At 39.4% G+C, this 27,824-nt stretch overlaps 1 protein-coding gene across 2 annotated transcripts; it reads right to left on the bottom strand.

The window, feature by feature from the left end:
• Positions 1 to 2,104: 2,104 nt before the first annotated feature.
• On the bottom strand, positions 2,105 to 18,389 carry LOC144702943 (NOL1/NOP2/sun family protein). Of its 2 annotated transcripts, none has more exons than XM_078574971.1 (13): positions 18,240 to 18,389; positions 17,336 to 17,469; positions 16,576 to 16,894; positions 15,844 to 15,991; positions 15,217 to 15,354; positions 15,077 to 15,139; positions 8,180 to 8,301; positions 6,714 to 6,852; positions 6,436 to 6,647; positions 5,386 to 5,486; positions 4,020 to 4,101; positions 2,848 to 2,912; positions 2,105 to 2,440 (listed from the first exon to the last, which is right to left on the bottom strand). In XM_078574971.1, the coding sequence occupies exons 1-13, from the start codon at positions 18,315 to 18,317 to the stop codon at positions 2,326 to 2,328; spliced, it is 1,716 nt and encodes a 571-aa protein (XP_078431097.1). In that variant the 5' UTR covers positions 18,318 to 18,389; the 3' UTR covers positions 2,105 to 2,325. The 2 variants fall into 2 exon arrangements, with proteins under 2 accessions (XP_078431097.1, XP_078431098.1); XM_078574972.1 differs by having other exon boundaries at positions 6,436 to 6,644.
• Positions 18,390 to 27,824: the final 9,435 nt, after the last annotated feature.

Here is a 27,824-nt window from a genome sequence, read left to right as displayed (position 1 = left end):
CCGTGCAAGCCACCGTGCTGCCGCACCTGGCTGCACCATGTCGCGCTCTTCGCACTGTGTCCCCACGCCCTGAGCCGCGCCGCGCCCTGCGCTCTGCACCGCGCCCTGCGCTGTGCCTAACCGCCGCGCCGCCCTTCGCTGCCTCAGCCAACCGCCGTGCCGTGCACCGTGGGCCCCCTCTCGCCTGGCACCACACACCGTCCCACCAACCGACGGCCACACTAGCGCTCACGACATTGCTGTTTCATCCGATCCCCGTGTTACGAGATTTTACCGTCGCAGGACGTGACGAAGGTATCCCTCTTTACTGCTCTTTACGTCTCTTACTTTCTTTAGTATACTTTCGATTTGCCTCCTACGCGCTCGGGTCAGATGTAGGTGAGAGTGAGACAGGTTGAGAAAACGACGATGATTTCTTTGAGAGTCTTACATGGTTGGTACAAGTCGGGCGAGCCCGACGAGTGTGAGCATCTAAGCTGAGTATCCCCGTTCGGCAACGTAGTCGCCCTCGACCCCCTCGGGCGAGGTTTGGAAGGTCTGTTTGACCTTACCATAAGCGATCCCGTCAATCTCTGGAATGGCAACACCGCATTTCGGCACTTGCACGTACTACAGTTGGACTCTTCGCATTTCCGTCATCATTCATATCCGTCCATTCGCATTATCGGACGACACCTGATGTCATCGTCCGATAGAGATCCTCATTCGAAGCCGAACCGCTACCCTCGGTGTCGACCAGATGACGTCTTGACGACGTCCGACATCACCTTGCCTATAAATACCTCCAAAAGGCATTCAATTCCCCCAATCTTCTTCTTCTTCTTCTTCTTTTTCTTCTTCTACTACTACTACTTCTTCGTCTTCTTCTCCACTCTTAAACCCTACTAGTACAAATCTGTGCAATCCTGGGCCCAATAGCCCTCCTATTCAGGCCCAAAACCCCCAACCTCGCCTATAAATATCTTCCAAAGGCCTCCAATCTCCCCCACTCTTCTTCATCATCATCATCATCATCATCATCATCATCATCATCATCTTCTTCTTCTTCTTCTTCTTCTCCACTCTTAAACCCTACTAGTACAAATCTGTCCAAACCTGGGCCCAACAGCCCTCCAATTCAGGCCCAAAACCCCCAACCTTCCCTATAGATACCTCCCAAAACGCCTCCAACCTCCCCCAATCTTCTTCTCCCCCACTCTTCCTCTTCCTCCTCGAAGGGCCGGCCATGGCGGTGGGGCTGCCGGCGAAGCGGCGGAAGCTGGCGGAGGAGGCGGAGCCGAGCGCCGCCGCCACGGCGGCAGCCGTCGCCGCCTCGCTGGGCCGCCGAGTTCGCGTCTATCGCAGCGCTATGGCCTCTCGCCAGCGAGAATCGAGCTCTCCGACGACGTCTTCCTCGGCGTGGACGGTGATCCGAGTCGTCTTCCCCGATCGCTACGTGCTCGAGGCCGAATTCGGTCGCTGGGAGGCGGTTCAGAGGCTGGTAGATCTGCTCGAACGCGCCGTCTCCAGGCCGGACCAGCCCTTCTACGTCTACACCGCCCCGCCCAAGGAGAAGCTTCGAGATCTCTCCTCGGATTTCTTCTCCATGGGGTTCATCCCCGGCGCCGTCGTCTACTTCGGCTGCGAGCACGCCGTGGCGGCCGACGCTTGGCCGTTCTATCTCCGGCGGGAGGTTTGCTCCATGGAAGAGGAGGAAGAACAAGGGTTGGATTTGTGAGAGTTCGTTCCTTGTCTGTCCGTTTGATTCCTTGAAGATTGATGCTTCCCGGTCCGATTTCTGAATACCGCGCAATTGGAAGATTTCGGAATGCGCGTCGATTCTTTTCAATGTCAGCGAGGATCTATCCGCGGATCGCAATCGGAAGACGATTTCAGAAGCCTAGGTGAAAGCGGATTGCTCGAACGTCGATTTGTCTGACATTTGGTTGAATTTCAGTCGCGCACGGCCTAAAATTTGGTTAATTTGGAGAGATCAACAAGAATAGGAAGTGGATTTGGCTCCAGATCGAGGGATCAAAGACTGGAAAATTCAGCCGGAGTATTCAGAAACCTTGTTGATTTGAAAGTTCACCAGCCTCAAGCACGGATCTATCCAACGATCGGCTGAAATAAAGTTCATGAACGTAGAAAATCAGCTCAAAACAGCAAGATTGGGGGGGACATCCGGACGGCGTAATTCAGCCGTAAGAGTTCTGAAGCTGAGGCGTAAGAGGATCGTTCAATCATGGATCTATCTGCTCAGATCGGCTAAAATTCTGTGGAATCGGGAAGAACAGTGCAGAATCTGGAAAGTTAGGGAAAATCTGGACCCAGTGATCGTCGAACTCAGATGGATTTTTCTCCGACGATGAATTTGGCGATGAAGAATCCGATTGTGTCGAGAGAAGACGAGGGATCGAATCTCTGCACGAGCTCCGCTTCAGCCTCGGTAAGCCATTCCCTGAACCAGATGTAGAACATGAACGTCTTCCTCCGATTGAGAAATTATTGATGTAGAAAAACTTCGACAGATTAAATTATCATCTTCTTTTTTTGCTACTTATCAATCATTCGTTGTTATTTTTCTTTACCCATTTGCATTCCGAGGAATCGAAATGCAAATCTATGATGATTGGCATCGCCCTTTCGAAGTTGATCGTCCATTTGAAAGATCAACCAAGAATAAAAACTGGTTCTTTGGGAATTGTTCTTCCGAATTGATCATTCATTTGAAAGATAAATTACAAACACTAGTTAATTCTTTTAAATTAGAAATCATGGTTTCATATCAAGTATGAAAATCTTTGTTTCAGATTGTTTTCATGATGGTGACATGAGCAGTAACAATCCTTAGAATGGAAGACTCACTCTGTAAACTCTCCATTGAAAAGCTCACAGCGACCGACAAGTCCAGGCCCTGCGATTCTTGGATGCTGAAGATAAAACAAGTGAGATGAAGTGCAAATTATAATAGAATTTTTTTTTTGAAAAAATAACGGAAGGAACATCTAGAGTTTATTTTTTTCTAAAAGAAACAGCTTTAGGGATAAAAACATCACAGTCTTATCATGAATTGGTAGAAATAATTATCATGGACCTAAGAATAATATTTTATCTTATTACGTCTTATAAAGACATAATCAGTACTCTGAATGTCCACCTTGAATCAATGGCCTTCTCCTGTGATACAGAAATGAAAACACGCAAATTTTTGTTTCGTTTTTTTTCCTGTATAACTAATATTGACAAATTTTTCGTTTTTTATTCAGCTTTATTTATCCCATTCGGATGGTCACCTATTTTTGGGTGATCTTCCTTGATTTCGTAGATAAAAAATGATCTCTTTTCCAACAAAAGATTGAATTTTCCACTTTTTTCCATTTTTCGGAGCTAAGGATTTTACCCTACTAAATAAGAAAATAAAATCCCAAATGTTTATGATTAATCTGTGAAACAGTTATAATGGATGAAACATCTAAAATATTCCACAGAATTTCTGTTTTCTTCTACTAATCATATTCGCCACATTACAGAACAAAAAACCCAGATTTTCAATTGGAGAAGTGATCGAATTGCGAGGAATATCATTCATGATATTAGGGAATTAATGATACTTTCCATCAGCAAGTTGCATCTTTTTCTCAGTAACCATGTTCGTCTCATGTAAGAAAATAAAAGCACCAAAATTTAATGTCGAGCTTTAATGGCTTTTCTTGGTTTTTTTCTCCATTTCAATAAAGTGTTTCTATACACTTCCCCCCAAATCTTGCCAATAAATCATGCAACTCAATTTTTCTATAGGATCTATGCTTTCTTAAAAAAATGGGAATATCGTTAGTTAAAAAAGATGAAGAGTTTAGACTTTGATGATCTAAGCAGCGGGAGTTAAATAAAAAGTAGAAATGGATAAAATAATTAATAAAAAATCTACTGAATATGTTTATTGGTTTTTCCATGCTGACGTATGTAAGAGAAGCAAATATATATTTTATTAAAGAAGAGAAGCAAATATAATGATTAATAAAAAAAGATGAATTCACCTGAGGCACCAAAGAAAGAAACTTGTATCTGTCCAGTGCATACCGAACAAGAGCTTCATTCTCACCAGGATTTAAGGTACACCTGAAAAAACAAAATTATGAGAGAAGATACTTTGAAAATCAAAACTCAAGATTGATTGATACATTCATCTCAAGAACTCGGATCTTCCTATTGATCTGAGGGATACTGTAAGAATTCTTCAATGGTCTCCAAATCAATACCAAAGAGGTATCATAAAGATAGAGATGAACTGACTAAGATATGGATGTTTGAAATTAGATATGAAGTGACTCTGTAAGAGCTTGATTCAGGAAGAGAGAGATATGGATGCAGGAGATAGAGATGGACTGACTATGTAAAAGATCTACCAAGGAAATGAGAGAGAGAGAGAGAGAAAGAGATGGATGCTGGAGATAAATATGAACAGAATCTGTAAGAACTGAACTCACAAAGAGAGATTTATGGCTGTGAGAATAAGCGATAAACTGGGTCTGTAAGAACTCAACACAATAAGAGAGGAGATAGATGCTGGAGATAGAGATGAACTGAATCTGTAAGAACTGGACACAAGAAGAGGCTGCATGATTGCTAGAACTAGAGATTAATTGGATAAATAAGAACCCGATGCAGGATGAGAGACAGATACTGGAGACTGAGATGAACTGAATCTGTAATAAATCTACACAGAAAAGAAAGATAGACGATGGAGATATAGATGAAGTGAATCTGTAATAACTTGACAGATATATATATATATACCTGCTAGAGTTAGAGATGAACTGGCTCTAAGAACTTGACCTGGGAAATAAGAGAGATGGATACTAGAGACAGTTGAACTGAATGTGTAATAAATCGACACGAGAAGAGAAATGGGTGCGGGCGAAAGTGATGAACTGAATATGTAAGAACTGGACACGTGAAGAGAGAAGAACTGACTCTGTAAGAACTAAATGCAGATTGAGAGAGGTATGGATTCTTTAGATAGAGATGAACAATAAGAACTCAACGCAGGAAGACAGGTATGGATGCTGGAGAATCTATTAGAACTCAGGAGAGAGATATGGGTACCAGAGATAGCAAAGAACTGAATTGGTACAGGAAGAGAGAGATATGGATACTATAAAGCTGAACTGATTCGGCAAGAACTCAACACAGGGAGAGAGAAATGCAGAAATCTAGTGTTTTAAAAATAGTCACTTAAACTTGCAGGAAGAGAGAGAGTGGTGAATTACTCAGCAGCGGTCTGAGGATAAGCAGATAGAATAAGATATAATAATAATAAGAATAATAAAACCGATCAGGGAGATGGACAGAAACAAATAAGGATATATAGAGAGAGAGAGGAGAGTTCAGGAATTTACTCACGTTGAGTAAACTATGACCCCACCAGGACGAACTAATTGCACCGCCTGGTCAAACATTCTTCTCTGATACTTGCCATGGTTCCTCAGAGTCTCCAATGTTTCCTAAAGGGGAAATGGGGAAATTAAGTGGTTTTTATTAAAGACGGATTTTAACAAAATTACTTTGGAAATAACTGATAATTGAAATGCTATGCAAAGGGAAGCAATCACTTTTGTAACATTTGTAACATTTAAAATAAAAGCTTTCACTTTTGTAACATTTAAACAAATGAAAAAAGTTATATTCATCGCATATAAGGATGAGATATCTTAGGATTAAAATAGCTGAACCAGCAAAGACTTGTTGATTAAAATTAATTCATGGAAACATCTACGAAGAAGAAAATCTGCAACCTTATCACACCTAATTCTCTTAGCGCTCCCTTAGTTGAAAAACTAAATCCATCATAAGCATAGGGATGAGATGCGTCAGGATTAAAATAGGAGAGCCAACAGAGATCAAATATTATTTTTTGAAGAAAACCAGAGATCTACTTATAAAAATCAATTATGGGGAAAAATTATTGCACTAGAAATCTATAGATTTTCATTGCCGCTACTATTCTTACTGTCAGTCGGAAGTGTTTCACGCTTTGTACGTCTTCTTATTTCCTGTTTTGTATCTTTCTATTTCTTTTTCCTTATTTTTCCTCTCTATTTAGTCATAATCCAATGGGCTCAATAATATTGGGGCCCACTAGTAAACCCATAAGTATGGAAGAACTATGAAGAAAGAATTGGATTGTCTTCTCTAAAACTCTATCTCGCCCACCCTAGTTCCTGCCAAGCTGGCCGCCAGGCGGAGGAGAGGCAGATCAGACCATTGACACTTACCACGCACCTCCTTTTGGTTTGATTTAAAACCCTCAGAACTGTTACGACATATGTCAAGATATTGCACATACGAGATCAGGTAAAATAGGTATAAAACTATGTTCTTGCACGTGCAATCTCATACATTAAAAAATTAAAAATAAATAGTAAATGGACCTCGCTGAATTGAAGAGCTCACCTCTCCAGCAAACAGACGAGGTCTTAGACCGAGAGCAGAGCAGGGAGCATCAAGAAGAACACGATCAAAAGAATTAGGAGAAAACCCCTTCGAGGACTCAACCCTTCCCCCTATGTTATTGTTCTTTCCTGGACCATTCTTCGTTTTGTGAGCTGTCTTCCTAGACTCGGCCTTTCTAGAGTAGAGAGAAGGATCCACCTTTTCACCATCTTCTGTAACCACCATTTTAGGGTTCAGGATTGAGACTTTATTTATTCATTAAATAGATATGCAGTTACCAGTTGAGTATGCCTCTTCAGTGATGGTGGCGGAGATTTCTCTGTCTCCCTCTTTTTTTACTGCTTTTAGAGCATCCTGTTTATAAGCATGAATGCAGATCAAACCCATCTCTTTCGCCAGCTTCTGGATGCCAATCACCTAAACAGGATAGACAAGCGTCCAACGTCACCCTCATTATTTTAAAAATTTGCAAGATAAAAGCGGCATGAAACATAGATGAGATCAAGAACACGATGTTGCTTCTGTGGTCTTGAGAATTACAGACAAGAAGGTACTTTTTTCTGCTTGAAATTTGAAATCCTAGGGTTTCACATATTCAGCTCCAACCTAAACATGGAATGGTATGATGCTACAATGACGATGAAGATGAAGATGAAGATGAATTAATTAATCTCACTGTCACGTGCACTTGTGATGATGGCAATGACCATAAGGCTTTTAGGATAACAATACCGAGTTTGTCCAGGGACAGCAAATCACAATTCTATGATTCCAGTAATGGTCTCCGCCATACAAGTGAGCCGATATTAAGTTTTTTCTTAGCCAGAGAGAAATATCTGAATATTTATGGTGGTTGCCTCAATTATGTTGTTTACAAGAATAAAATTGTTAAGGCAATATGATTCGAACTTTGTATCAGGGAAGGGGGAAAAGGATAAGCGAAACAGAGGTGGTAGGGATCAGCAGGGATGAACCGCCTGGAGATGCTGCAAGGTGAAGGAACAATAAAAAAGAACAGGGATTGGAATGAGAGAGAGAGAGAACAAGACCAACAGGATGGGGAAGACTGGGAAACGACAACTTCAATTCAACTTCTTTGCTGCCCTCTTAAATGGAATTATAAAGGAAAACTGCCCCATGCAGTGAAAAGATGGAAATGCCCTTATCTGGCCAAATGACTAAAGATATGATGGGTTCATATCAAAATCTAAGATGAACCTCATAATATTTGCATTAATAGTCTGAAGATGGTAAGAGAGTCAAAAATAACATTTTTCATAGCGTCTCAGACTCTACCAAAATGATCTAGGCATCTTCACTACCCTAGACCCATATCAATCTCCAGCCTAGAAAGATAAACAAAGAATGTGATACGAACCTAGGTCGTGGTCCATATCACATTCTTTGTTTATCTTTCTAGGCTGGAGATTGATATGGGTCTAGGGTAGTGAAGATGCCTAAAGGGAGGGCATCCCTATTTAAAGGGAAATACATAATTGTAAATGACTGAAATGCCCCTGTGGGCTAAATGACGAAACTACCCCTAGATAGGTTTAGGATCCTCTCCAGGATCCTATCAGAATGCAAGCAGAATTTGTGTCACATAAATATCTCAAAGGGAAGGTGAGATTAATGAATGCAGGCCAGCACAGGAGAAGTCTCACTAAAGTAAAAAAATGCATGAACTCTAGTTGGGATGGAAAACCACAGCAAAAGGAGTCCATAGAAAGCGACAACAATTTACCTTATTATGCGATCTATCCAAAGCGATGACCTCCCCTTTGTCATGCATAAGTGCTGCAATAGCGGTAGTTTTTCCCCCGGGGGCAGCACACATATCCAATATGCGTTCTCCTTCACGAGGATCTACAGTATATAATCAAAAGTAAGAAAGGAATTTCAAAACAAGGAGTGTCAAAATGATTGTTAATCGAGCTCTGTGCTGGAATTTTTGACTAGGAATTACAGAATACATATTAGAATCAATAAAATGAAAGAGGTATATAAGTCTCATCTAGATATTTTAGAAAAAAACTCCCAAAAAATATGTCTAAAAATAAGAAATGATTCATAAACTTAAAACACTTGACTGGGGCACCAAATGTTTTCGAAAGATAAATATACTTGATCATGAGGAACTTGCAGAAAGAAACCCCATACAAAATTAAAGAGCTCTATGTTTCGCTGAAGCATAGTATTTTTCCAGGATGACAGTAGTGTTGCATAGTTGAATTTTCCGTCTTTATTATGTCTATAATCCAAGGTTACTATTCTGGTGTTTTCCAAAGAGGAAACATGGATATGTCAGTTTATGGCTGCAGTAAAGCTGAAATGATGAAGTGACTTTAAATGGGAGATGATCTCAGTGGACAGTCCATTTACCACTACTCTGCAGGACTCCCAATGGGGAAGCTATCCGGAATGGTATCAGCCTTCCAAGGGCTTTTGTTGCTACTTGGGGTGGATTTCAATGTGACGCTGCAGATGTGAGATTGACCTAATGGAGTTGGTGGCGGAATACAGTTTTGCTTGATTTTTGGTCCTTTTTTTCAGATCCGCGCCGCAGGAAATAAGGGCAATTGATAGTGCATTCACATCAAGAAGCATGTGATACGATCCCAGTAAGAGTATATGAAAGAAGAAAGAGAGGAGGCCAGAAAGGCAGCGGGCCAGCTGGCGCTGAGCTGGCCAAATAACCACCCTTCTTGAAAGGGTAGTTAGTTAGGAAATAAAAGAGTATAAATAAGGAGCGAAGGGGGAGAAGGAGGACGGAGCATTTCGGGTTTCTTGAGCAAGGGGTCGGGAGGAGCAGAGCTGCATTCGCGAGCTGCCTCACGGTGATCTTGAGAAGAAGATTCAAGGCGACGTGGACTTGTACCAGAGTACGAGGAGCGGAATCAAGATCCTTCTGTAAGTCTTAAATTCCAGCAGTTGCTTTTACCATTTGGGACTGCATCGTATCATTGGTATCAGAGCCGCGATCTTGGCTTTCCAATGACGTTGAAAGAGGTGGAAGCGAGATTGGAGGCGAAGGAGGTGGAAATGGGCGAAATGAAAGAGGAACAAAAGAGGTAAGGGGAAGAAATGAAATTGTTGCGAGATGAAGCAAAGGAAAATGGTGAAATGCTAAGGCAAGTGCTCAGAAGTCTAGCAATGCTGAATCAAGGTAATGCACCAGAAGAACGACCGAGTATGGACGCCGGCCAGACAAGTAAGAAGAAAGGGAAGAGTCCTACAATGGAATACGTGGATACCAGGAAGGAAGCGCCCATAGATAATGCAAATCGAGCACAAATGCAGCTAGCCAGAAGTAAGATGGAAGCACCTAAGTTTCGGGGAGATGACGTAGAAGGGTGGGTAAGAGGAATGGAAAGATTTTTTCAGGTTCAGGAAGTGCTAGAGGAAGATCGTATTGATGTGGCTATGGCCAACCTCGAGGGTGAAGCATTGCAATGGTATCTGTGGACGACGGATCGTTACACATTTACAGGGTGGAACGATTTTAAGATTCAAATAGGAAGGAGGTTCGACGAAACACTGGGCGATAATATCAAGCATCAGTTCATGGACATCAAGCAAACAGGGACCGTAAAAGAGTACAGAAAAGAGTTCGAGAGGTTATCTGTTTATCTGCCACCCATGCCTGAGGACATAATGTATGACATTTTTTTGAAAGGACTCAAGGTCGAAATCCAGACAGAAATGGACGTTGAAGAATTCTTGGGACTGAGAAGATTGATGGACTTGGCGTTGAAGACAGAGAAAAGATTGAAGGCCTTATGGCAAGCATGGGAGCACCATTGCATGGCAAGAGGGAGAACATCGAGCAGTGGTCCACGTTTCCAAGGGAGTAAGGCTACCAACATCGGTCCATCAGGAGCGAGTGGAGGCAACTTTTCCTCGACTAAGTGGAGAGAATCAGAGACCCAACAAGAGGCGCCCGCATACAGGAAGAAAATCATGCTCACTGGTGAGGAATTCCAGAAAAGGAGGGAGAAGGGACTGTGCTATAACTGTAATGAGAAGTTTGGTCCGGGTCACCGGTGCAAGAAGACCTTACAGATTGTGATTGTGAGCGAGGAAGAACGTGACAATGGCGAACCAGACGCAGTTGCTATCTTAGAAGTCGAAGAGGACAACTCTCCAGAAGCACAATTATTGTCCGCACATGTCTCACTTAATTCCATGTTAGGATGGAATAATCCCAGATCGATTAAATTGATGGGGAAATTGAATGGCAGAGAAATCATAGTGCTTATTGACAGTGGGGCATCTCACAATTTCTTGGGTACAGGACTGGTGGAGGAGTTTCCATTTCAATGTGATACCTCTGTTTTGTTTGAGGTAACTTTGGGCAATGGGGAGACCAATAAAGGCCAAGGTCTATGTTTGGGAGTCAAGTATACACTTCAGGGGATAGAGATGAGTAGTGACTTTTTACCTTTCCCATTGAAGGGCATCGACATGATATTGGGTATGGCGTGGTTATCCTCTCTGGGCTGGACTCATATCCATTGGGAGAAACATATCTTAAAATTCAGAAGAGGGGAAGAGGTGGTTACCTTAAGAGGAGATCAGAGGTTGACCAAGACGCACATAAATCCTCATTCGGCCGATAAAGAGATGAAGAGGAGTCAATTTCTGATGATGGAATTATATCGCCTAGACCATTGTGTCACCTTGCCACAAACGCTATCAGAGAAGGGGTTAGAAGAGAAACTCAGACTAAGTTTCCCCAGGGTCTTTGAACCACTGACGGCTTTACCACCTGAAAGACCGACAGATCATGCTATACAACTGTTACCCCAGGCCCAGCCCATCAATCAACGACCATATAAGTATTCATTTTTGCAGAAGGATGAGATTGAGAAACTGGTACAGGAGCTGTTGAAGGCAGAATTCATTCGACCGTCACATAGTCCCTTCGCAAGCCCAGTCTTACTGGTTACGAAGAAAGATGCCGGATGGCGATTTTGTGTTGATTACCGTGCACTTAATAAAATAACTATACCAAATCGATATCCAATTCCTGTGGTGGAAGAATTATTGGATGAACTCCATGGCGCATTATTGTTTTCCAAGTTAGATCTGAAATCGGGGTATCATCAGATCAGGATGAAAGAAGAGGACGTTCATAAAACTGCATTTAAAACCCATGAAGGGCATTATGAATTCCGGGTTATGCCCTTTGGGCTTATGAACGCCCCAGCTACATTTCAATCTCTTATGAACCACCTGTTTCATCCGTACCTCAGAAAATTCTTACTGGTGTTTTTTGATGATATATTGATTTACAGTAAGTCATTGGAAGACCATGAGTCACATTTGCAACAAGTCTTTACTGTCCTGGCTGATAATGATCTTCATGTGAATCCCAAAAAGTGTCAATTGGCTTGCAATCAGTTGGAATTCCTGGGGCATTGGATTTCGCATCAAGGAGTTATGGCGGATAAGAGCAAGGTGGAGGCGATGGTGAGCTGGCCCGTACCGAAGAATCTCAAGCAACTGCGAGGGTTCTTGGGTTTGACAGGGTATTATCGCAGGTTTGTCAAAGAGTACTCCTTGAAGGCCGCCCCTTTAACAGCATTGCTGAAGAAAGATGCATTTGGGTGGAATGTAGACGCGCAAGCTGCATTTGATCGACTTAAACTAGCAATGAGTTCTACTCCAGTGTTGGCCTTACCAAATTTTGAATTACCTTTTACCATCGAGACGGATGCATCAGGAGTAGGCATTGGTGCTGTCCTCATACAGAATGGACGACCCATCGCTTATTTTAGTCAGGTCCTTCCCAAGCGGAGCCAAGTCAAATCTGCTTATGAACGTGAATTGATGGCTATTGTCCTGTCAGTGCAGAAATGGCGACACTATTTGACACATTTGCCTTTCATTATCCGCACCGATCAGTACAGTCTTAAATACTTATTGTGTCAGAAGCAGATTCAGGAGCCATACAGCAAATGGGCTTACAAATTACTGGGGTTTAATTTCGAAATTGAATATAAACCAGGGAAGAGCAATGTTGTAGCTGATGCATTATCCAGGGTCCCATCATCAATGGAAGTCAATGCATTGCAAGTGTCCAGGTTCCAGCTATTAGACCAAGCGATCATCCAACAGGAGGTGGGTCAGGATCTGAAATTTCAAAAAGTAATTAAGGAGTTGCGACTCAGTCCATTTTCCTATCCAAAGTTCAAATTATACAAGGATACCCTACTGTACAAGGGACGACTGGTGCTTACGGGGACTTCTTCATTACTACCAAAAGTGTTACAGACCTATCATGATTCAGCACCGGGGGGGCATACGGGATGCAAACGAACCTATAAGCGCATTGCTCAAGACTTATACTGGCCACGCATGAAAGATCACATAAAGAGATGTGAATCAGTGTCATATTTGTCAAACTAACAAGATATCTTCCCTCTCACCTGCTGGGTTATTACAAGCTCTACCCATTCCTGAACGCATCTGGGAAGACATATCGTTAGATTTCATAGAAGGGCCGCCAACATCACACGGATTCAACTGCATTATGGTGATTGTGGACAGACTGAGCAAGTATAGTCACTTCCTACCACTGAAACACCCATTTACTGCCCGAGATGTAGCTGACATCTTCGTCCGAGAAATTGTACGCTTGCATGGGATACCCTCCTCAATTGTTTCAGACAGAGATAAAACCTTACCAGTATGTTCTGGAAGGAGTTGTTCCGCTTGCAAGGCACCACATTATGCATGAGTTCCTCGTACCACCCCCAAACAGATGGTCAAACAGAGGTGGTAAACAGATGTTTGGAATCATATTTACGCTGTTTTGCTGGTGAGAAACCGAAGTCTTGGTCCAAGTGGCTCCATTGGGCAGAGTTCTCTTATAATACAGCTTTCCATTCATCCATTCAGATGACACCTTTCAAAGCAGTGTATGGGAGGGACCCACCAAAACTTTTGTACTATGGGACCCCTTCATCTCCACTTGAGTCTGTCGACACTCTATTAAAAGAGAGAGATGATACTCTGAAAGTGATAAGAAACAACTTACTAGCGGCGCAATCCAGCATGAAACGCCAAGCGGATAAGCACCGAAGAGACCTTGAGTTTCAGGTGGGGGAACAAGTGTATCTTCGATTACGTCCCTACCGCATGAAGCCCTTAGCAAAAGGATCAATGAAAAGTTATCTCCAAAATATTTTGGTCCATTTCGGATCTTACAAAAGGTGGGGCCTGTGGCCTACAAACTAGAACTGCCAGACAGTTGTTCCCTACATTCGGTGTTCCACGTATCTAAACTAAGGAAAGCAGTGGGTCCAGGCAGGGTCACGCAATTACTGCCTCCTTCATTTACTGATGATTTTGAGTGGCAGCTATCTCCAGCAGAGGTGGTGTCGGCTAGGAGACGGAATGGACAAGTGGAAGTGTTGATTAAATGGAAAGGGCTTCCAGAAGAAGATGCATCATGGGAACCTCTATCAGTCATCCGAGGGCAATTCCCCGACATCCACCTTGGGGACAAGGTGATAGTCGATGAGGGGGGAAATGATACGATCCCAGTAAGAGTATATGAAAGAAGAAAGAGAGGAGGCCAGAAAGGCAGCGGGCCAGCTGGCGCTGAGCTGGCCAAATAACCACCCTTCTTGAAAGGGTAGTTAGTTAGGAAATAAAAGAGTATAAATAAGGAGCGAAGGGGGAGAAGAAGGAGGACGGAGCATTTCGGGTTTCTTGAGCAAGGGGTCGGGAGGAGCAGAGCTGCATTCGGCGAGCTGCCTCTACGGTGATCTTGAGAAGAAGATTCGAAGGCGACGTGGACTTGTACCAGAGTACGAGGAGGAATCAAGATCCTTCTGTAAGTCTTAAATTCCAGCAGTTGCTTTTACCATTTGGGACTGCATCGTATCAGCATGAAGGGGGGCAAAAGCAGTCTAGCCTGGACAGGTTCACATGCTTGGTAGAAATGGTGGATTGCTTCCTTAAGCCAGCTGTTTTTATCATTTGGGGATTCATATTGTTTGTTTTCATAACTTAACTGTTGAATGTGGCCCATCATTATGTGGCCTGCGTGAGTGTGTATCACATGAATTTTACCAGGAATAAGCCACGTTATTGTGTAGGGCCCACCAACCTTTTTATGCGCTGGTATTAAAGCCAGCGTGGAGAGAATAGAATGTACCATTTCTGGCTTGTTCTAATCCTAGTCGTAAGTGTGTTTCTGCTGTCAGAAGCGAGAGGAGCATCAATGGGAGAATAAGAAGAGATCAAGCTATTACTCAAGAGGCCCTTAAGAAGTTCTGACTGAAGAACTTGTGATTTGGTCGTAGTGCTTTCACCTATTAAAGCCAATGGACACATCCAGAAATATATAATTATGTCCAAATTACTCTGTTTTAACCCACACCCTGTTTTTGTCGATCATGTTTAGCATTTTTTACAAGGCTCAACAGATTTACAGATGTCAGATTGTAATAAACTGAGAAAACTTTCGGGAGGGTCACCGAATTTGTTTGATCTCTCCTATCTTCTTCAAAAAAATAAACCGAGAAAACTTCAACATTCTAATTGGTTCTGGGTAGAATCAAGACAAAGAGAATCTCATAAATAAAGTGGAGGAAAGGAAATTATTCAAAGAAGACGAAAAAAATCGTACCAAGAACATGAGCAGTGACAATGCTTGGTAGATTTTGGAGAAAAATTTCCCCTTCTAAAACATCTGCAAGAGAAATAATCATTTAGCATGAACTCAGTTTCATGTAAAAAGGTAAATACATAGAGAAAAAGGTTTGTAACTGTGAAAGGAAGGAAGGTTATAGATTCTCTTTGACATGTCCACAGCAATTCCTTCAGATACGCGGAAGATTCCAGCTCTTGATATCATTGCTATACCCTGCCCAATATACAAGCCTTTTCTCTCATGATATTGGGGATCTGCGACGAAAAAACCACAACCATCCACCAGAACAATATCTTTTAGAAATCTAAAAAGTCCAAATGCGAATCGGAGATGTTAGACGCTGCTTTCATTTTTCTCAGGAGATAAACAATTGACTGCAGCGATCTAACAATATTTATTTAGTTACTATGGAAACAGTAATAGATAGTCCATAATGAAGCTAGTGTTCATGACCACGATGATATTAGCAAATGCACACAAACCTTTTGGCATTCTTGTGAACTTTGCAGAGATGGAAGGGAGATAGGAGGGAAGGTAGGGCTAAAACGCATTATATTTCATTCCATTATATCTGGCTAAGGTGGATTGGCGATTCTAAAAATACATAAAAAACCTAATAAACACACGATTGACCATTCTCATCATGTCATCTAAGAATCTAAAAAAGGAAAAGTGTTTAGAACCCTTAATTTTGACACTGGGGCAACGTAAGAACATTCTAGAGGTCCAAAACAAAGGGTCACCTGATTCCAGGCCCTGTAGGGTAGTGCCACGTGTTATACCAGTAGCCCATTCACCATTGGGTCTGGGTTGCTCCACTGCAACTGAAACAGCCACAGTGTCGCCCTTCTCAACATGTGAACTGCAAGCTAATACACCCGGAACAAATACCTGCAAAAATAAATTAGTACAATTATTATAAAAGTAAGGACTTCTCTATACTTCAGCCAAATTGACGAGATGGAGAAAATCCTAAATAATTGAAGCAGATACAAGAACAGGATTTGGGGATTGTATCACAATATTTCACCCAACCGAGTGCTAATATCATGCAAAGATAATGCACCTGGACCAACTGACAACATTTCTTGTCTGCCTTCCTTAATGATGACTACAGTTAATCAAAGGAAAGCTCTCTTAAATGGAACAGAAAAAATACACCTGATAGGAGATGGAGATTTTATCACAGCAATCATCTAGACGAGAGATAATACCATACTAATACGACCTAGGGTGAGGGCACATCAGAATCACCGGGTAGAGAGTGTGAAAGAGAGGAAGAGACTAACAAAAATGATAGCTGTCCCCCAAATCCAGACTGTTAGGATTATTAATATTGTTTAATGGAGTATTTATACAGAGGAACTATTTTGTGCATTCCCACCCCATTTGGGTACGTCACATGTCAGGATTTTATCTCAAACAAATGAGATTTTTTTTGCTAAGATAGGCTTGAATGACACACTTTCCCGTACCTGCGCTCCTCGAAGAACAGCTTCTGCGCATTTCCGGCTGACAATTATTTCCTTTAGAGGCTGAATCGAGCTATCGTTGTATTGTATTGAATGAGGCCCTGTACCCCTAACGAAAATGACATAACCTAACTCTGGAAACTGGCATTTCTCAACTTCTAGTTGTTTTCGAGATACCGGCAGTTCTGTTTGGTCCTCCATTGATCCGGCGGCTTGATCTATGTCATTCATTTCATTGGAAACAGAACGAAGTTTCTCAATGATGTCATCCCCTGAAGACCTAAGAAAATTAACACGGATGCAGGAGTAGGACGACGGCTGCCTGTAAAAAACAAAATAAAAAAAAAGGTACGAACTGAGTAATAGTAACTTTTGAATCTGAATTGGGAAAAACGGACATTCAGCACGATCATTCACATTCCAGTCAGGAAGGGTCTTTAAATTATGAAAAATTGTGAAAAATGAGAATTTTCATAATTTTCAGAGAAAAATTATAATGAACATTAACATGGCATCATCAAATGATCATAAAATTATGTCAGTAGAAGAATTCCGTCTTCCCTATCGCTTGAGATTTTAACCGTAACATGACATAATTGATCAAATAATCAAGCTCTTTTCTCATGAAACCAATTAACCATGCGGTCAAAGCCAATCCTAAAGACACCGAGAAAAAATACAGGGAACCGGCAACAGAAAAGAGCATGAAAAAAGACGCTCGACAAAGAAAAAAATAAAAAAGGATGGATCGAGTGGTTTTTACGTCAGGGATCCAGAGATTTTAGCAAAATGCTCTGCTCCATATGCCTTTATGAAGTACTCCTCCACCTGAGAATTCCAGCGAAGGGTCGGGTTGAACGTGTATCTTCCAGACGACTCGGACGGGGGAAAACCCATCTGTAAAAACCCAAAACCCGCACAATGATATCAATGAAATATAGACCAGCAACTGATTCATAGATTACACTGGGCACCAAAAAGAGATGGAGAGAAATGGGTAGATAGATAGAGACAGATATATAGAGATAGAGATGTAGCTATAGATGTAGAGATCAAGGCAGAGATATAGAGACAGAGATAGAAATGAGGAGATTCAGGTTGATATTGAGATATAAAGATAAAGATATAGAGACAGAGATTTAGAGAGAGAGATAGAGATAGAGATTGATGTAGAGATACAGATTGAGATAGAGATAGAGATAAAGATTGAGATTCAGACAGAGGCAGAGATTGATGTAGGGATAAAGATTGAGATTGAGACAGCGATAGAGATTGATGTAGAGATAAAGATTGAGATTGAGACAGAGATAGAGATTGATGTAGAGATACAGATTGAGATAGAGATAGAGATAGAGATAGAGATAAAGATTGAGATTGAGATAGAGATAGAGATAGAGATAGAGATAAAGATTGAGATTGAGATAGAGATAGAGATTGATGTAGAGATTGAGATAGAGATAAAGATTAAGATTGAGATTGAGATTGAGAAAGAGATTGATGTAGAGATAAAGATTGAGATTGAGATAGGGATAGAGATAGAGATTGATGTAGAGATAGAGATAGAGATTGATGTAGAGATAAAGATTAAGATTGAGATAGAGATAGAGATTGATGTAGAGATAAAGATTAAGATTGAGATGCTGAGAGAGAGATAGAGAGAGAGAGACCAGCGTGGAGAAAGAGCGGAGGAGAGGGCGAGCCCGGCGGAGAGATTGAGAAAGTGAAAAAGGGAAGAGGAAATGCATGCACTGCCCGCAGTGCAAAAGAGACCAGAGACGGAGAAAATAAGAACAAAGAACGGTACTGTCTTAAATAAGGATCAGAGACCAGTTTATAACACTAATTACACTGTAAAACACTTCTATATTTCTCTTCTTCTCTCCCACCTACTTTGTATTTCATCTTCCTTCTCTCTCCTCTTATGTTTTCACTTAATATAATTCAGACCAAGAATAAGTGCTTGAATTTGCATATTTTTCAATCGTCATTTCTCAGTACTCCAAGAAATATCATGGGAGTTTTTTTCATGATATCTAGTTGTAAATAATTAGCATCATAATAGCATTTTTTTCGTCAGAAATTTTGAAGACTATATATTTGTTTCTACTTAGTGTAGATATAGGTTACTTAGCGGTTGACATATCAAGGGCTGATAAAGTTGCCCTTTTCCAATATTGATATTTGAATAGATCAAATATGGCTATTCTACCTTCACTATTATACTACCTAAAAGGGATTTAGTATCATCATAAATTATCTATAGAGAAAATGGCTTATACATTCATGTTTTTATATGATCTTCATCACAAAGGTCTTACGTTTGCATGACGATCTTAATCATTCTAGAACAATTCCTAATGAATTTTTGATATGGTATAAAAATTATCTAAATAAAATGAAAAATATACGTTTAGTCATTGGATATCATTTAGGTCTCTTGTCTGGTCCTTGACCAAATTAAAGGACCATTACCATGCTATCTAAGTAAGAGGGGATCGAATATCTTGTTTAGAGTCATCTGATCAAGCAATAATGCAGCAGAATATATTTTGAAATTCAACAAAAAGGGTGATATGACAGCATCAATATCATTTGAATAATAAAAACAGTTTTATTCGAAGAATGTTCATTAATCCCAATTTGGGGATTTATTTCCTCAAGTAAGTGAACTCATAGGAAGAAATAACAACAACCATAGAATTGAACCCTTATTAATTTATGGTACACCTAGATACAACTTTCGCATTATGTATGGAATGACAATGATAACATGCATTCATAATATGCATTCTTCATATGTATATATTTATGCACATGTTTAAAATAGAAATTTTTATACCTGTTCTTAAAATAACAGTAATATGAATACCACATTGAAATAGTGCATGTAATCATTTTTATTCCAATTTGCATACATAATATGTTGTTTGTTACTAGGGGTTGGTCTTTTCATGCAACTGGTGCGAAAAGAGTCTGATGTGCGGACCAATTCCATTTTCCAGACTACACATCAGACAGTTCTACAGTACTTCGCACTGCACATCGACCACGGTCGTTTGCAGTGCAATTGTGCGAATTTGTTCATTTTTTTTAATGCGGATTGCGGCAGCAAGAGCCTCATTTCCAGTTTCCCACTTCCCTCTTCCCTCTTCTGCAGCCTGCGTGATGTCGTAGCGAAGCCAGGAAAATGCCCGGCAAGCTTCTGCCTTGGACAGATGTTGACAAACGAGAGATAGGTCGAGACGGTGAAAGGGTTGTGTGACCTACATGCAGCCACTCCTCTTGTCTCCCTTATCTCTAACCAACGGACTTGACAGGTTTTGTATTATTTTTCTTCGTATTCTTCTTTGGATTGGCTTATTCTTCATCATATTTGCATTTCAATAGTATGAATTGGTTTTTTTCCGTCTTCACAAATCAATGGACTGAACTGGCTTCTTCCTCTTATTCTTTTTCTTGAAAAATCAATGGGCAGCACTTGTCTATTCTTCTTCTTCGCACATGAATGAACTGAACTGGCTTATTCTTCTTTTTCACAAATTAATTGGCCGAATTGGCTTGTTATTCTTCTCCATAAAACTATAAACTGAAATGGGTTCCTCTTATTCTTCTTCCTTTCCATTTTCTTAATCGATGGACACTTATTCTTCATCGTCTCAAAGAGAACTGAACTGGGCTCTTGTTATTCTTGTTTTTTATCCCAAATTAATGGGCTAAATTGGCTTCTTCTTGTTCTTATCATCACAATCTTATTTCCAGATCAGCTGCTTATTATCCTCATTCATCCACTTCTTCTCAAATCAATTGACCAACCTGGCTTCTTCTCATTCTTATCATCTTCTTCTTGTCAGATCAATGGACAGAAATCCCTTGCCACTATTTTTCTTATTCATCTTCTCAATTCAATGTACCGAACTGGCTTCTTATACATATTCTTGTCCTTCTTCTCAAATGAATGGACAGAACTTTTTTGTATTCATTATAGTTGAACATTACTTGTGGGCCTTCGCCACAGAAAATTTGTGCGATGTGCGATACAATTTTGTTGCACAAATTTGCACCGGTCATTGAACTAACCATTCGTGCGATAAAACAATTTCCACGCCGCCTGAAAAAATCGAACAGGACCTCATGACCAACCCAATTTTTTACCTTACTTTATTTTTATAATTATATATGTTTATGTAAAAAATGAAGCACAAATTTATTTAAGACATTATTTGTCAAGCTTTTGGTGAAAATCTACAGAGTTTATAGTTTTTTCATGGAAAAATTATACATTCATGATGTAAATATAATCTAAGTATTATTTTTATTTATTTTAGGAAGAGCAAACTTACCATATTGAGAAACAAAAAATTAGGATTTATATTTAATTTAGCGGTGGTTTGCATTTTAACCAATACATTTATTAAAAATATGTACTCGTGTAACTCTAGCTAGTGATGAATGTGTAAAATGTGAGATAGTGAAACAAAGAAAGGCTTGAGCGAGATGCTCATAGTTAGTATTTCATAATAATGACAAAGACGAGACCATGTAAGACAAGAAAACTAGGAGGATAGCAAGTAGCAGATAGTGGAAAAAAGAGATAGACCATTCAGCGAGGAGACGGTGACAAGATGAGGAGTTGGCTACTGAGGCGGAGATAAGAATATGTTAATATTAGAGTTTTAGGTTTAAAAAAGACTGATTGAGTTTAAGTGAAAATGACTAGGTAAGAGTTGATGACAATGGTAAAATGAGATGTGAAGATAGGAAGGCACGAATATAATCTAATAATGATGACAAGGACGAGATAATATTAATGGAAATATATGTGGTCTGTAAGCCAATCACACATTCCATATCTCATTTCATGTTCATTAATATAAATTATTCATTATTCTGCACATAGGATGCTTACAACGATGCCCATGAATACATGGTCCGACTTAATGAATTATGGTGAGATCATAATATGGAGTTCCCTAGTCTTTAAGCATTTGTTCCAAATATTCCTATTTGAATGATACTCGAGAAGGACATCAAAGTTTTCAGATAGAATAACACTATATAGCATCACTCATATGATGAGTATTGCTGGTCCTGTAGCCAATAGTGTGGAGACACCAATGATAGATAGTGGGTGGTCTTTAGTGGAAAGAGTTCACTAAATTGATCTGTATGACTCCTTGAACGGTATTATAACGAACTGTCAATCAGCCTGATTCACGTCACGGTTGTGTAAATGGTCCTTAGACCTTATAAACCAAAACCATATTGTGGACAGACAATTGTACTTTGACTATGACCTACAAGTCTCTAATCATGGGATTCTAAATTGTCTTAGTTTGGGTGCATCAAGAGTTCACAAAGACGATTGAGTGGTCAAGAGGGGTTTTCCACCCTCGATATAAGAGGTGACAGCTCAAGGTAAATGATACGATGAAGTCCTAGGCCAAGGCAGTGAAATATTGGAGAAGAGTTTTCGGATGATTTTTGAACGTGTCAGTACTAACTCGGATGACCGATTAGGGTTTGACAGTTGACCTTACCCTAAGTGATCCTAGGCATGTCAAGTGGATGAGAGACTATACATACACGGTAATCGATGACAAATAGGTTTGATGAGTGAGCGAATACTGATAAACTCAAAATTATGAGAAGAATTATGTCGTTGAGAATTTGAGTTGAGTCAATAAAATTTATAAGCCTATACTCAGAATAATTTAATTAGCTAATGAACAGTAAGATCTCCACATGGAATGGATGTTAGGGAAGGGGATTATCTTGATTGTGTGAAGTCGAGGAGATTAGGATTATGTAGAGTGTACAATTTAGTGAATAGGGGGAGATAATGTTTATGATAGAGTTAGGAGTCTAATTAGGGTTTTATAAAGTAGGGTTTATGATGGATGAGGTCGGAGAGATGAAACAGGGTCATGACGGCAGCATGATAGGTAGTGGATATGGTGATGAAGGTGGCGATATTGAGAGATGATGATGATTAAAGTAAAGAGGTAGTAATGTACGTTGGCTTAGGTGAGAGAGATAGAGGTAGGCGATGAGATCATCATGGTTTGAGAGGGGACGTGAAATGGGCGAGAGTGGATTATACTAGATGATGACGGAGTGCATGACGGATGGTAATGGATAAAGGTGATAGATGGTGAAGATGGTTAAACTAACTAAAATATGTTTGGAGATGATTCAATGTAAGGCAAAAGGCTAGCCTTAGATCCCTATATTCCGCTGGGTTCACGGCATCTTCCTGCTACAAATCAACCTCCCCACTTCTCTGTTGAACCTCTCCCAGCATCAGAGACACCAAGGAACACTTGATGGACCTTTAAAACTTCACTTTCTTTCGATCTGTCTCTCTAGGAGGAAGTGAACTTAAAGATGTTTCTTACAAAGATCATGGGCTCAATTTATATATCCAACTATATGGATATATTGATGACAAAAAGACAAAGACGCCCTTAAAATTTTAGCTCAACCAGATTTTTGGGTCATCAGATATCAAGTCTAGAACTTGGCTGATTTCTATGCACCAATTTAATTCAAGTATTTCTCTCTCCTCATCCTCGTTTGTGTTGTCACATAGTTTGGTTATGGTTTTGTCTCCTCTGGGCATTAAATGCAATGATTGGCTCAGATTCTGCCTCACCATCCACAATTGATGGTTCTTGTCGCACCACATGGTGCCTTGGAGAAAAAAACAATAAAAGACAAAAGGAATAAAAAGGGTTTAAATAATTAAAACGTGTGTGATGTGGCGACGCTACTAAAAATGCATGTTATCAGATACACACTCCTTTGTATCTTCCAAAGCACGAGGTGTAGCTTGGCACCCCATGTGTTGGAGACTCAACATATCCATCGGGTTAAATCTATCCGACATTAATTAATCTATATGATGTAGTTAACTAATTTGTAAGGCCAATAAAAGTTATTGGGCAGATAGAGTAGTAAACTAGACTGATACATGTGCCTAGAGAGTCACATGCAAATGGTCTTTGGACGACGGAAATTATATTTAAGTTTTGGGTTTTTTTTGAAAAATACCCACTTAATATAAATAGGGGAAGGCTGTAGAAAAAATTCACCCAGGCCAGAATTGTTTAGGTGCCTTTCCCTTCATCTCCCTTCTCCCCATGGCTCCTCTTCATTCTCGATGTGACCGAGACAACATAACGATGCTGACGGAGGTTTAATATGAATGAGGAGATTCAAAGTGTCGAGGACCGCATGGATACTTCTAGAGGTTGAACACATGAGCAGCTCCATGTGAATCGCTCAAGGATCAGAGGAATCATGGATGCAATCTATGCCAAGGTGATTTGTTTCATGATTTTCTTGATGTCATTACAATTTTTTGAAGTCTTCCGCCGCTTATTGTTTTGAATTCTTTATCCAGATCTAAGCCTCTAGAACCCAACAAATATAACGCCAGAAAATTTATCCTCAGTCCTTATGTTCCGCTAGGACCATGAAAATTTGCTGATGCATGTAAGCCTCTCCACTTCTCTTTTGCCCCTCCTTAATCACCGAAGACATAAATAAGCACTTGACAGATCCTCAACCTCACTCATTTTTAATCATCCTACTATAGGCAGCAATTTCAAAGATGATTTTAAAGTGATCAGCACCTCATCTTATATATCTTAGGATATGGCTGGAAAAGAGAAGTAATAAAATACTGCCCTCATATTTTCAGCTCAATCGACTTTGTAGATCTTTAGATATCAATCTTTAAAGTTAGAATAATCGTTCTCATTGATTTAAATAAGACATTTTTCTTTCCTTATCACTGCCATCACCATCGAGTCACTTCTAGAGTTTTGTTCCTTATTTCCTCATTATATCTTTCCATCATTCTGTCATGGACATATATGTGCCACACATATGTGTGAAGTTGCCTTATGTACGAAATGTGTTCAGATTTATAATTCTTGACCTTTCAACAAAGTAAAAACTAATAAATTAATGATTATTCAAATATCACTTTTATTTGTCTCCGTAATGAGGTTTATTATGATTTAAATCAGGCTCTTTTTTCTATAAGCCCACATCACCTCTAAAATTTTGAAAATAAGAATGTTTCATTCAATCATTACTTGCTATGTCATCACGATCTGCAATGACATAATGACATCAATGCACAATGAGTAATTATCCAATTGATTATGGAAAGTTATGATTAATCTCCATTGGATAAAGCAAATGAGAAAATGTGGAAAATATTTAAAATGAAATAATTAAGACTAGAAACCCATAATTAGTTCATATAAAATCAAATATAAACCAGAATATGATGGTGAAAATATATTTGTTGACATAAAAAATAATATTGTCATGGATTCCATTTTCAAATTCCATAAAAATGAAACTCTAACACAAAAAATTATTTTATTTAAAGAATATGATGTCATAAAAATACTTAAAATTCATAATAAAAATTATAACACCGTTATAAAAATAAATTCAATCAGCTAGACTTGATAAAACACATATAATCAATTTGAAAATGAAAATATGTAAATTTAATGATAGTAACCATAGAAGTACTATGTTATCACATGTATGTACATTTGGTAAGGATGTTAAGGGAGAAACTAAGCAGGCTAGCAGGAGAATGTCAATTGGTAGTAGAAGTCGGAAAATGGGCTACATAAATTTCAAACCATAAATATTAAAACCACATCAATAGTTAATTTGATATTCATTTTATCTTGCCATTTACCATTCCAATCTTCTAGTTAATTGAAACAAATGAAACACACAATTCTTTCTTGTTTCTTGGTTTCTATTTATTCCTAAAATATTCTGAATTAAATACACATGATCATCTACTTCTGTCACTTCAGCATTCATCCCATTTCCTCACTCATTTGCTCATTTTCACATAAGTTAGAGAGAATATGGTGCCATTCTCAGGTTTGACCTTTCTCAAGGTCTAACCATCGTAAAACTAATCATAATTTTTGAGTTCATGATGTTTCAGGATCCAGAGAAAATGGAAATAATGAAGAACAATCATTTTGCATAAAGCACAGGCAGAAAATTCTGAATCGAAGTACCATCTTTGGCACTAGTTGTAATTGCCTTCATGAAATTTTTTTGAGATGAAAGATGAATCAAATAAAAGCTCTCTGACTTTAGGAGAATCGGGTGAAAATTCACCCAATTTGGATCAATGGACAAAAGGATACAGCCATTCGAAGGTGGAAGAAACTTACCATTTTAATTTATGATTTTTAAGATTTTCTTCTAATTTTGTTATTTTTCTTATTTCTGTAATTTTAACTCTCTTAATTAAAAATTAAAATTAAAATTAAAATTAAAATTAAAATTTAAGTGTAATATAAATAAAAAATTAAATTTTTTTGTGGGCACATGGCAGGTGCCATGTGACCAACGACCACTTCAGCGCCATCACCACATGACCGCACACATGTTACCCATGCACTACGCTGATGCAGAGCAGGTCTTCCACGTGGGGTGCCACGGGGGACCAAGTGGAGCCCAAATGGTGTCTGCTGTCCAAGTGGGTGGACGAGAGTTCAGGGCACAACTAGGCGCATATTCTAGTGAATGAAATGAATGTTTCTTTTATAGTTGTTATATCATCATTAAATCCATGTGGGACTAAAGATTTGCGTGTTTTTCAGGATGTGGATATAGATGGGGCATCCATCAGAGCAAGTCGATAAGGATTGTCGATTGTCACCTAAAACCTGTCGGGGTCGTTGTGCACTCTGATTGGGCATAAATTCAAAAGAAGGCAATCACAAAGAGCTTGTCCTTGATGTGATCCAGACCATCCAAATGATACGACTGATCGCGATGGATAGCCCAGATTTGTCATGGACCAATGGATGGTGAAATCTCAGCCGTTGTGCTGATGGATCATGCCCATCAGACGACTGTTGTTTTGCCAATCCGATGGGCCATTTCCTCTTTCTATCTATTCAAAGGCTGGTGATGCGACAACATCTAAGCCATTGTGCAAATGTTACGTGCCCATCAGATGGCCCCTATTCCCAAATCTGGTTGGTCCTCTCTTCCCAATCTGCGCGACACAGATTGGATGAGTTTATCTCTACATTCAGGTTAGTAATTCATCCTTCAATAAATTCAACACATAATTAGGCTTTGGTGTTCGGTTTAAATAGGAAATGAGGTTAATTTTTTTGAATTTCTCTCCTCGTGCACCCAATTTTCTATCTCTAACTTCTCTCTACAATTTCTCCCCAATTTAAGTCTGATTTGCGCAAATTTAGACTTGTCAAAACATCTTTCTGCTTTCTTCCTAATTCTATCATCATTTCTCTAGTCCGATTACATTTTGTTGTTGTTCAATTCTCTGAATTACTTGAACTTATCTGAAATCACATTGATAGTCCCCAAGTCTCTGTGTATTAAACCTCTCACTGTATTAAACCTCAACTCGCCACTATGCTCTGTTGTCATAGCAATTCCAATGAGTACAAGTTATTTGTTGATGGGTGATTTAGTGTTTTCAATGACCGCAAATTATGCAAGTTAGAAGGATCATGATTTAATTGTCATATATATTGTTCACATAATTTTTACCCTGCAATACTTAGGGAAAAAAATTGGTGAGTAATTTTATTTCTTTTAATTGAATTTATTATGAATAAAATTCCCATAATTTTTTAAATGAACACTTTAGATGTATGCAAATAAAGTGTTCTTATTATTATGGTTATATCTCCACTCTGAATTTATGTTTTTTAGTATATGGATGTTTAATTGTTTTTTAATAAACTAATGGACAAATAAGGGTCATTACTTTTATGTTGGAAAAAAAATATAAATATTGAACATAAAATCAAACTGTAGATTGTTTTTCACTATTTAAAATGGTCATAGGAAAGCCTATGATCCGCTCAAAAAGCCACTGAAATAAGTCTTGATGCTCCCTCTAATTATTTGAAAATCTAACTAATCTCTATTGCTCCTCATAATCTATTTCTAAATTCATTTTTATTCTTGCTATGATACCCAAAAGCATTTAATTCACATTTCATAAATACTTTTTATCATAATAATGTATATTTTTATCCAATTATATACGATATATAACCGCTATTCAAAAGCAAATTAGAAAATTATTGAGTCCATATTACTACCAAATTAACTTTGTTTCAACAAAGCTTTCACTCTGCCCGATAAGTTTCTACTCGTAGACTGGTAAGGAATAGAAAGCCATATTTACCTTCTAATAAATCAGAAAGTAATGC

Source organism: Wolffia australiana, chromosome 5, assembly GCF_029677425.1.
Source record: "Wolffia australiana isolate 7733 chromosome 5, ASM2967742v1".
NCBI lineage: Eukaryota > Viridiplantae > Streptophyta > Magnoliopsida > Alismatales > Araceae > Wolffia > Wolffia australiana.
Note: the sequence above shows the minus strand (reverse complement) of the source record. Positions and strands in the feature narration are given on the sequence as shown.